At 43.7% G+C, this 12,119-nt stretch overlaps 1 protein-coding gene across 1 annotated transcript in view; it reads right to left on the bottom strand.

The window, feature by feature from the left end:
• Window positions 1-3,985: 3,985 nt before the first annotated feature.
• P2RX3 (purinergic receptor P2X 3) overlaps window positions 3,986-12,119 on the bottom strand; it is a 73,310-nt gene continuing 65,176 nt past the window's right edge. The window contains exons 10-12 of the mRNA XM_056850822.1: window positions 11,722-11,787; window positions 5,633-5,710; window positions 3,986-4,111 (exon numbers count right to left, since the gene is read on the bottom strand). Coding sequence (XP_056706800.1) covers window positions 3,986-4,111; window positions 5,633-5,710; window positions 11,722-11,787 — 270 coding nt within the window. The remainder of the gene's footprint in view (window positions 4,112-5,632; window positions 5,711-11,721; window positions 11,788-12,119) is intronic.

Here is a 12,119-nt window from a genome sequence, read left to right on the forward strand (position 1 = left end):
GTGCCCTGCAATGGTCCGTTCCACATTGGCACCATTTTACTACTGTTAGTTCCTTAGCAGTTTCCCAATATTTGCTTTCCTGCCACTGGAGCGCTTTTTGTGGTTTTTTAAAAAATATTTTTTTAAATTAATATAGGAACATATGCTCAATAAGCTCAATAAGTTCACATACATTCTGGTTAAATGTTGGTTAAAAGTGATGTCTGAATGCTGCTTAAGGCAATAATTTCATGTTCTCTTACAGAGCACAAATCCAACTGAAGATTTGTGACTTCCATTTTTGCTTTCAAATGTTTTATTTGTTTTAGCTTAATTTTGTTACTGCATTATCTGTTGTGTGTTTTTGTTTTCCATGGGATTTCAATCAAGGCAAGAAACACGGTGTAATTTTCTTGTCCTCCATTTCTGAAAGTGGAGCCTCCCCGCCAAATTTCAGGAACAGGGGAGAAAAGGGCCTAGTTTTGCAGGCAATTAAAATCCTTGCTTGCAGGAAAGGCAAGGGAGGTGTCGATGTGGCAAGAAAAGCAGGCAGGCTTTTCCAGCTTGGCACTGCAGGAAAAGGCAGGCAGCACAGAGGGCAGAGCAGGAATGTGGGTGCCCCAAGGAAGTAGACAGAAACAACAGCATACAGAGAGGTTCATATTTAGCACAACAAAGGAAGACAGGCAACTCTACATGGTGGGCAGAGGCTTGTATTGGACATTTCAAAAAGGCAGGCTGCAGAACAGAGTAGGCTCAGGGAGGCATTTGGTACCTCAGGAAAGGCGAGAAGAATAGCAAAGTGGGCACAGAGGCTTGTGATGTTTAGGCAGAGCTCAGTGGAAAGCAAACAAATGAATAAGAATGCTTGCTGGAAATCACTTTCAAGTGTGCATGCACAGCAATCTGCACACACGTTAATAGATATATGGCTATTAATCTGCATGGACTTAGCCTAAGCAGCACAAGAACCAATTATTTGTGTGCCCAGTAAATAACACCCCCTAATGATGCAGTCCTTAGCAGAGTTGCACCTTTATAAGTCCATTGATGTCAATGGGTTTAGAAGGGCAGAAGTCTGCTTCGGATTGTGCTGTAACACGCTTAGAGGCAGGGGACGGAACTTGAAGGCCAACACTAGAATTGATATCGCAAAAGGGAATCTGGGAAAATTTCACACTAGCTTACGTACACTAGCACAACCAGCAAATCAGTCAGATTCTCACACAGCAGCCTTACAGTTTACGAAGTGCCAGAAAGAATCTGAAAAAGATGCTCAATCTAAGAGAACTAGCTGATGCAGAGTTGCTGGTGGTTTTGGTGGGTGGTAGGGGATGCTGCTTATACAAAATCAAGAAAGCCTTCCTCAAGCCAGTAATGACTGATTGAAACAGCGGAAAGAAATATTTATAAAGAAAAGGCTGTTTAAATGTTCCTTCTACCCTCTTTATTTTAAAGCAACGTCTACTTCTTGGATTACTTACTTCCTGTCCACTTGCAGTGGCTGTGGCATTCCAGAATGGGAGTTTAATTCAATTGGTTCTTATTTTGGGGAAGGGGAAAGTGAAGGGTTTTTTTTTCTTTCCACCAAAGCGATTGCTTATTAATATTTCTGTTTTATTCTTCATGATGTCCATTTCATAATTGCGCAATTGTAATTCTATTGTGCAGAAGACCGTCAGTATCTTATTTTACACACATTTTAAAAGAATACATACAAGAAAATGTCTACAAATAATTCAAAGGGGGAATATATAATTAATTGCATGGGTGCTGATGCAGGCAGATGTATACATAATGGTGGACAATCTATGGGAGGTTGTAGGAACCTACATAGGTGTTTGACCACACAACTGATGGCTATATGCTGAATGCTGACAATGTAATCGGTAAGGGAGTGTGTGTATGTGTGCGTATTACTGAATCCACATTGTCCTCATGGATTGAAGCACAAATCTTCAAAAAATACTTTACATCATATATTCATGGTGTAATAGTAGCTCAGTGAGTATCAAACTTGCTATAAATATGATCCATGGGCAATTTTTTAATGGTAGATATTATCAAATCACTATATGTCACCAGCACTGTCATTCAAAGGAAACTAAAATGTGTAGCATTGCTCTCAGACTCTTCACACTCTGTACAGTGTTTGACAATACAGTCAAAAAATGCATCATTAGTTCTGAATCTCCTTCCTAAAGCAGCCCACAGAGCCCCCCTCCAATATTGTTCCAGGGCTTAAGGGTGCCTCAGGAACAGTATAAGGGCAAAGAGAACACATGAAGCTACCTTATACTGTGCCATACACTTGGTCTATCACAGTTTTGTTTATTGTGACAGGCAGTGGCTCCCCAGATTCTCAGGTGGAGGCCTTTTGCATCACCCACTATGTGATCTTTTTAGCTGGCGATGCGAGAGATTGATACTAGGACCTTCTATATACAAAGCAGATGAGACATGGACCCTCCTCAAGTGGGGGTTCGCAGTGGGAAGGGGAGAATAAAAAGAAATCATTGTTCTCTCTTAAGTCTTAAGAGACTTGTTCTCTCTTGTAATCTTAAGTCCAGGGTCCCCAACATGGTGCCAAAACCTTTCCTAGTGCCCACCAAGTGCTTTTAGAAAGTGGGCACAGCCAGGCTTTTGTACAGCAGGGCTTCTGATTAGGTGCGCAGATTAAAAGGCATCCTGTTCAATACAGTTTCTGCCTGAAATGTTGAAGAGGTGCTATTAATAGGTAACCTCTCTCCCTGACATTTTGTGGTTGCTCCCACCTTACCTGTGTCAGAATTCCAAAGATGCCCACTGGCTCAAAAATGTTGTGGACCCCCGTCTTAAGTATTCTGAACTTTATGGTTGGATACGTCCCACTCTTTACAATAGTTGTATATTTTGTAGTCCAACAGCTTATGCATGCTTTTGATTTTTGTTCAGAAATATAATTTTTCTAAGGCCTGCCAATTTGACAGGCAAGCGAGGGCTGACAACAGCTTTCTTGACAGTCGCAGTGCTGTTGCCACACGATGACTGTATAGAAGAAACTTTGCTCACCATATCTGGTGGGGTGGAGATAGAAGCTGCATCACCCTGCTGCATGAAACTACTCAGGCATTGCCTAAGACATCCATCGTGGCGATGCTACTACCACCACTATTGCCACATAGGGTAAACAGTGGAAGAGAAAGCTTCTCATTTTCTTGCTTCAACTGGTAGTGGCAACACTATTACCCAGGACTATCTAGGCAATCTAAGGCCTGTTATGTAGATAATTCACTGTGGAACACTCTTACAGGGACTTTCCAGGGACACATATTGTATTTTCCAGATTCTGATCATCCCTTTTCAGGTCTGTTTTTAGTCCATATATTTTCTCATTTTAGTGGTTGTGACATATCTCTCTCCCTTATTAATACACAGTATGTACTTTGGTTCTTGTAGGTTATCCGGGCTGTGTAACCGTGGTCTTGGAATTTTCTTTCCTGACGTTTCGCCAGCAGCTGTGGCAGGCATCTTCAGAGTAGTAACAGAGTAGTGTTACTACTCTGAAGATGCCTGCCACAGCTGGTGGCGAAACGTCAGGAAAGAAAATTCCAAGACCACGGTTACACAGCCCGGATAACCTACAAGAACCAATGAACTCTGACCGTGAAAGCCTTCGACAATATTTTACAGTATGTACTATTTTGTTCTGGAGAGATCCAACCTTTTTTCCCCTTCCAGGTAACATTTTTTGTTGTTGGCATTTTTCTAAAGTCGAGGAAGGGGGGGAGAATGGTCTTCCGTCTTGATTTGTGCTCCCCCTGGACAGGGGAGACATAATGTGTTCCTGACAAAAATGCAAAATGGAGGAGGAAGAATGGGATGCATGAAGTCCTAAAAAAACAAAAACCGAACCACTTCCCTCGACCGTAAGGGGGTCTTGTGCTGAAGGGCTAGGGTGCATGAGGGGCAGGTCCTGTGTTAACAGAGCAAATGTATCTATGGCCTCTTCAAGGCTGCTTATTTATTAGAGACCAATTGAATAGGCCCCAGAATCAGTTGACTGCTTTTCCTCACAGCGGCCTCCCAAAGTCTGGCTGCTCCGGTACATGGGGTTACTGGAACTGGCTGGGTGCAACACTGTATCTGTCACCTGGGCAGGAAGGGGGGAGAAAGGACACAGTAACTTCATTATCTGATGGAATCCTTTAAACAACTCTGAGCTGTTGTTCTCACACTGCTTAGACAAAAGTGGGTACCACTACTGGAAGATGATACTCCAAGGGATCCCCCCGCCCCGCGTTTTGCCTCCTGCTCCCCTCAGTTCAAATTGTGAAGCCAAGGAAACTCAACATTAACACCGGTCAAACAAATATATTGTATTCCCCACCCCCAAATAATTTACTGAATGAAGTATTAAGAGAAGATTACAAAAAAAATGTATTTTGTGGTTTATTCAAAACCAAACTTTCAGCTCTGTGCAGCACCTGAGAGTCTTCGAAGAGGCAGTGTGGCCATAAAGTAGCTTGAGAATTAGGGTTGCCAGCCCCAGGTAATTAGCAAAAAAAATAGACACTTCTGTGTACAGTATAGTTATATCCAAATAAACACAGAAACAATATTCTTTCATCAATTATCTACTCAGTTTCTCAGTCAACCTACATATATTATTAACATACACCAACCAGTGAAATATTATATAAACCACCCTTTGGGAACGGCTTTAAGCATCTGTGCAGCTATGCATCGGAAATGGAGTATCCCTTAGGGGAACACTACAAGATTTATTTGGCATAGCTGCTTTTTTCATCCCTATGGGAGAAAGGAAATAATATGAGAATTTTGAATGCATACAAATTGGCTTTGACTAAACGGGGCTGAGGAAGAACAGAAACGATCATCCCCCTTGCTACTCTTCTATGAAGAGTTGTTGCAGTTCATTGTTGGATACTTATACCTGTATGGGACTGTTTATACCAAATTCCCTCGCCATTCTTCTATGAAGATTACTCATAGTGGAACTTTTGAGACTTGTACCCTTTAGGACTATTAACATAGGATTGTATATAGATTTGTGTGTTGTATGTCATTCACTGTACTTAATACACCTTGTTTTTGTAAACTTGTGATTGATTGATTGAATATCATCAGCCTTTCCTGTACTTAGTACCTGGAGGTTGGCAACCCTAACTGAGATTGAAAAATTGTTGTATGTTTGAGCCAAGTTGACTGCTAGTGTCTTGAAAGCTGGATATTGTCCTGTGATTTTACTGTATGTTTGCAGTTTGATTTTATGCTAGTTGCCCTGAATCCCCGGGAAAGGTAGAATATAAATATTTTAAATAATAAATGTGACTGCCAACTACGGGAAGCAGTTCTCAGTAGAACTGTATCTAAGCTGGAATATGGGAAGCAGGACCAGATTCATAGTTAAAACTGGGCCCAGGAACATTAGGAAGAAAAAAAAATGTAGGCTGAAGTTCAAGGGAAAGGTATATAGAGGATTACCAGTAACCCTGGCTGCCATGTGGATTGGAGAGGTTGGGCGGGGAAGGGGGGAGAGACAGGAATAGGTGTGAGTTCTTTCACAGAGAGGAGAACACACACTACATCATAACCTTCAGGTACCCCTTGCAGTCAGAGATAGGGCAGTTAGGCACACACACAAACTCACCTCTTCAAATTTTTTGGCTTTGTACTGATCTGCTCCCTTGAGGAAGTTGAGGAGAATGATATCACACAGAACTGTCCCCTGAAGAGAGAAGAGAGCAGCTGAGGGCCCCTATTTCTTCAGATGCAGAGAAGCAAAATGATATAGTAGAAAAAACCCCACTTGGCATAACAGCTGCTAGAACACCAGTTAACATTTTCAGATTAATACCCCAATGGTGTCTTCATGTGTGATAAATATTAAGATATTGTGTAAAGGTATGCAATGATATGGCTGTGGTTTTCTACCTCCACCTTTAGTCCTGCCCTATGATCAACCACAGTGATGGCTGGCCTCTTTTAAGAATGCAGGTAGAATATGTCTTCACAATTTAGAATGAAACACATGATGATCTTTATCGCTCTAGCTCAATGAATTTTCTGCAAGACTATAGAAATTCAGATTTGGAAAACTTGCTTCAGCACATTCAAACACCATTTCCCCCCAACTATACCTTATAGGCAGTGTACAGCTCCTGTGCTCAAAGCAGCGTGCATAATTATCCTCCCTCCATTTTATCATGACAATTGTGTGAGGTTTAGGCTGAGAGAGAATGACTAGCCCAAGGTTACCCGACAAGCTTTCATGGCAGAGAAGAGCCTTGTGTTGAGAGAGAGCCAGTGGTGAAAGTAAGGGGATAGGGCATGGCACTGAGCAAAGCGCTAGTAGAAACTTCCCTGGTGATGCCAAGGGTCCCTGTAGCCCAGCTTGTTGCTTTCAATAGTAGCTGGGCAGATGTCTCAATGAAGCCATGGCCCTTTTGTTTACTCCCCTGGTGAGGGGAGAGGCTAAAGTCATAGCTGCTCAGTGGTGAAGAAATGTACCGGGCAGATATGCAGCATTTCCCCTCAGATATCTCAGGACTCAAACCTAGCTCTGAAAGCAGATTCCTGGGCGGCATCCTGTCACAAATTAAGCTCTGGGTATAGGATTTTCTCTCAGTTTGGGCTGAGTTCTTCTTTGTGAGGCTAAAAGGGTCTGGTACCCACAAGAAATGAGGGGTGGAATCACCCAGTTGGGAAATCATAAAAAGTTAAGACTCTTGAAATGGCTGAAGAGTGTGCTTTTTGAATCTCCCTCACTATCACTGAAGTTGTAAATTGCATTATATGGTCATTTATGCATGGTCACTGTAACCTGTCATGATGAGTCAGCCTGAACTCTCCTCGGAAGAAGAGGAGGAAGGCATGGCAGAGCAGGGTTCTGCACCTGTGGAAGACTTACCCTGGCGACTGGACCTTAGCTCTGAGCCAGCAAAGACGGTGGATACAGAAGAAGGTGGTGCACATTGGCAGGGAGCAAAGGAACAGAGAAGGTTATCCCCTCCAGACCCGCCCAGGCCAGTTAGCCGGCAAAGACCAAAGGTTCGGCTCAGTTTACAGGAGAGGCGTCGAAGCGCGAGATTAGAAGCGCTTGGCCGTGTTTACAAGAACTGGCACCAGCGAGTGATGCAGAACAGCTGGACCTGGAAGGGAGTGCTGAGGAAGAGCCATAAAACTTGGGCTGTCAAGTAATTCAGTGTGGGAACAACTTTGCTGATTACTACAGTTTCTGCTGCTCGTGCAGAGATCTCTGTGCACAATCGTTTCCTACTTAGGTGTCAGCTTCCAGCTCCTACCCCCCCCCAGCATCCCCGTAGAACCTGGGAGACCGTAGCCTAGACCTTGAAGAAAAGGAACTCGTGCTGGTGAGTGACCTTAGAGTGCTGCCTTGGTTCCGCACTCAGTCCGCCCGCACTAATCACCCACAACTCTGGAATAAAAGAAGGAGCCAGATTCATAGCTGAAGCTGGAAGAAAACATTGGGGAGCAATTCTGCCAACCTTCCCATGATTTAAGATCAGTTACAACAACCCTGCTCTAAAGTCCGCCTTATGAGGGGGGCCAGTGGTTGCCTGAGTTCTCAAATGTCCTCCCATATGAAAAAACGTGCCTCACGTTTTCCTTACAAACTTTTCAGAAGACCAGAACTCCTTTCTGATCAGGATTGCATTTTAAATTATGTTTCCTGGTTTTTGCTTTTTTACTGCCAGTGCAGTGTTTTCAATGTTATTTGTAATTCTAGTTTATTGATGTCTATGTTGTTTTCATTTTTTATAATTTCTTGAATGCTGCTTGGAGATGCTTGAAAAGCACATGAAACACTTCATCAGGAAATCGGGAATGTGTTGTCTTCCACTAATGTCACACCTCAATGGAGGTGTTTTATTTGGGGGGAAAAGCATATTTACCTAGGTACAAATACAAGACATCAAGTGCTGGGAAAGTGCAGTATCTCAGCAACAAAAGCGTAACCTTGCGGAAGGTGACTGTGCCACGTACAGCAAATGCACTAACCATTTATTGTGCTCAAACCTGAAAAGCCTTGTTTATGTGTGTATGTCCCCCCAATCTGCCCATTGGAATAAAGCCATTAAAAACACATTCACGGCTTTCTGCGGCTCCGGGGGGGGGCATTTTTGGAGGTAGAGGTCCCAAACTTTCAGTGTAGCTTGAGGGGACCCTTCTTGCAAGAACCCCCATGTTTTGTGAAGATTGGGTCAGGGGTCCCAAATTATGGGCCCGGAAGGGGTCCCCCCAATCTGCCCATTGGTATAAAGCCATTAAAAACACATTCACGGATTTCCGCTGCTCCGGGGGGGGGGGGGGTTGGAGGTTGAGGTCCCAAACTTTCAGTGTAGTTTGAGTGGCCCTTCTTGTAAGAACCCCCAAGTTCTGTGAAGATTGGGTCAGGGGGTCCCGAATTATGGGGCCCGGAAGGGGTCTCCCCCTATCCACCCATCGGAATGATTGGGAGCAGGCAATCCTTAATGTGCATCTAGAGAGCAGCAAATCCAAGGCAAAACCTCCTGTGCATAAATGGCCAGAGTCTCTGTGTGTGAGTCTGCTAGAATCATATTGGATTACTCCTGAGTCCTGACTCCGAGTCCCAGTCCTTGCTCCTGATGGAAGAGAAGACATCCACAGTATGACCCATTTTGGGGCTTTTCTCTATAACTTTTTTCCTGTGTGTGTGGGGGGGATTCTCTGTGTGTGTGTGTGTGAGGGAGGGAGGGAGGAAGCCAAAGGGGGGTGGGTTTACCTGTTCTGCGGGGGGGGGCTTGATTTCCTCTGTGTGGGAATGTGCTTTCTGCAATTTTCAATGGTTGCCAACTTAGTCTGGAGTTAACTGTGGGTCAGTGTGTGAGTCTCTCTCTGGCTGGCTCCTATTGTTTCCAATGGGCTGTGCAGCCGCTCCTGTTGTTTATAATGGGTTAGCCTGTCATTCGTTTTAGTACATCCCATGTCAGTGAGTCTCTCTCTGTCTGGCCCGTTCTTCTCCTTCATTAGGAATTTGCGTCTTCTGGTTCAGGGGGGATGTTCTGCTGGGGGGGGGGCTTGATTGCCTCTGTGGAGTGTGATTTGGGGGTTACCTGTCCTGGGGGGGGCCTTGATCTCTTTGCGAGTGTGATTGTTGCTGTGGAAGATTTGAATCCAGCAGCATGACATCTATCAATACTGAAGATACGCAATATGCACAGGTAGCACTTACGCATGTAGCGTTATAAGATGCACTTTGGCTGTGTTGAAATGAAAAGGTACATACATTACCCATACTAGTTACGCTGTTTACTTACGCTTTGAGCGGGATGCACTTTCAGCGTAGTTACATCGGCTCTTAGAAGCCACGGACTGGCTTCTACTGTGTGTGTGTGTGTGGGGGGAAGCCAAAGGAGGGGCTGTCCTGGTGGGGGGGGCTTGATCTCCTCTTTGCGAGTGTGATTGTTGCTGTTTTCACTGGTTGCCACCTTTGCCTGGAGGTGGGTTGGTGAGTCTCTCTCTGGCTGCCCCAGAAACAATGGGAGGTTTTGCCTTGGCTTTGCCGCTCTCTAGATGCACAGTAAGGATTGCCTGCTCCCAATCATTTCAATGGGTGGATGGGGGGGAACCGCATAACTTGGGATCCCCTGACCCAATCTTCACAAAACTTGGGGGTTCTTGCAAGAAGGGTCCCCTCAAGCTACACTGAAAGTTTGGGACCTCTACCTCCAAAAATGCCCCCCCCCGGAGCCACGGAAAGCAGCGAATGTGTTTTTAATGGCTTTATTCCAATTGGGGGACCCCATAATTCAGGGGGCCCTGACCCAATCTTCACAAAACTTGGGGGTTCTTGCAAGTAGGGTCCCTCCAAGCTACCCTGAAGGTTTGGGACCTCTACCTCCAAAAATGCCCCCCCGGAGCCGCAGAAAGCCGTGAATGTGCTTTAAATGGCTTTATTCCAATTGGGGGGGATCCCATAATTCGGGACCCCCTAACCCAATCTTGACAAAACTTGAGGGTTCTTGCAAGTAGGGTCCCTCCAAACTACCCTGAAGGTTTGGGACCTCTACCTCCAAAATGCGCACCCGGAGCCGCGGAAAGCAGCAAATGTGTTTTTAATGGCTTTATTCCAATGGACAGATCGGGGGGACCCCTTCCGGGCCCCATAATTCGGGATCCCCTGACCCAATCGTTACAAAACTTGGGGGTTCTTTCAAGAAGGGTCCCCTAAAGCTACACTGAAGGTTTGGGACCTCCACCTCAAAAAATGCCCCCCGGAGCCACGGAAAGCTGCAAATGTGTTTTTAATGGCTTTATTCTAATGGGCAGATTGGGGGGGACCCCTTCTGGGCCCCATAATTCAGGGGCCCCTGGCCCAATCGTAACAAAACTTGGGGGTTCTTTCAAGAATAGTCCCCTCAAGCTACACTGAAAGTTTGGGACCTCTACCTCCAAAAATGCCCCCCCCCGGTGCCACGGAAAGCAGCGAATGTGTTTTTAATGGCTTTTAACAGCCGAATTTATTTGCGAACTCCAAATTTCATGCCGAATTCCACGGATCCGAATCGGGGGAGTTTGGACTTCGGCATTTCCCAAATAAAAACGGGCCAAATTTTGCTGGATCCAAATTTTACCGAATTTTTTTTTTCAACAGCTCTAATCTTACCTTCCAACATTCCAAAATTTTTGGAAGAGCTGGCAAGATATATGATAACAGCAGCAAGAGTTGTCATAGCAGCAAAGTGGAAATCAGAAGAAAGCCCAGACATTGAAGATTGGAAAGATAAATTAGCAGAGTATACAGTTATGGCTAAACTGACCCACCAAGTAAACAAAAAATCTAAGGAAGAATAAAAAAAATGGGAATTGTATTTCTTATATGCTTAAAAAGCTGTATATAGATTAAAATATTTAATTATAAGATGGCAAGATATAAAATGTTGTTATTAGGTTTAGACATTTTAGTAGTTATAAGTTGTAGAACTAAATATTATATTAGGGAAATGTATTTTGTTTTATAGTGGATAATGGCTATATATAGTTAAGTATCTTATTGAATTAAGGCAGGGATACAATATTTAGGTTATGATCCAAAATTTAGTATAAAGGAAATATATTATATTATATTTTGATTTTATATTATAAGATAGAATATATATGGAACTTAAATGTCAAATGATACATTTACCCTGAGAAAATAGGCCTTGGTATATTGTAGTACTAAGTCAATTCCTTTTTAATTTTCTTATTCTGTGTGAATAAGAACACAACCTGAACTGACCCTAGAAGCTAAAATGACTAAACTGAGGCTATCGTATTTTTGTCATATTATGAGAAGGCAAGAGTCACTAGAAAAGCTAGTCATGCTAGGAAAAGTTGAGGGCAGCTGGAAAAGAGGAAGACCCAATGAGAGATGGATTGACTCTAGTATAAAGGAAGCCACAGCCCTCAATTTGCAAGACCTGAGCAAGGCTGTCAAAGATAGGACATTTTGGAGGACGTTGATTCATAGGGTCGCCATGAGTCGGAAGCGACTTGACGGCACTTAACACACACACATTCTGTGTAAAGCCTTGTGATGTTTTGTAGGTGATGTATTTTATGTTTTGTTTTGTATCTTATTAAAATGAAAATAAACTTAAAAAAAACACTTGAATGAATGGTAGGTAATTCTCTTCTAAATCATACTGGTTTAATTGGAATCAATGGTGAAAGAAGATATGCCCTAAACCTTGGGTGAATCAAAATACTTACCACCCCAACAGATGTGAAGGCTGCCACAGTATTGATGAGGGTTGGGATGATGTTGAACTTCCCAGCCTGAGGGAACAAAAGGCAGAATTAGCATGTATAAAGATTGTCTCCTTGAAGAAATCCAGGCTTGCACAGAAGGGAACAAAATATTCAGGGCGTAAACCAACCCTCCATCCTTCCCGTATGAAATGGCTTATCTTGCCATTCATGTGAATGAATTTCACAGCATGGTTTCCCACGGAATGGCCATTGCAGCAACGTTAACAGTCAAGGACCCATCATTCTTCAAGTGACTGGGATTTGGGGGCCAGTTTGCTTCACTCCATGACTGTTGATCACACTGGGAGAACAGGAGTTCTTACTTCCTGCAAATGGCTAGCCAAGAGAGGCTAGCCAAG

This window comes from Euleptes europaea, chromosome 6 (assembly GCF_029931775.1).
Source record: "Euleptes europaea isolate rEulEur1 chromosome 6, rEulEur1.hap1, whole genome shotgun sequence".
Classification (NCBI taxonomy): Eukaryota; Metazoa; Chordata; class Lepidosauria; order Squamata; family Sphaerodactylidae; genus Euleptes; species Euleptes europaea.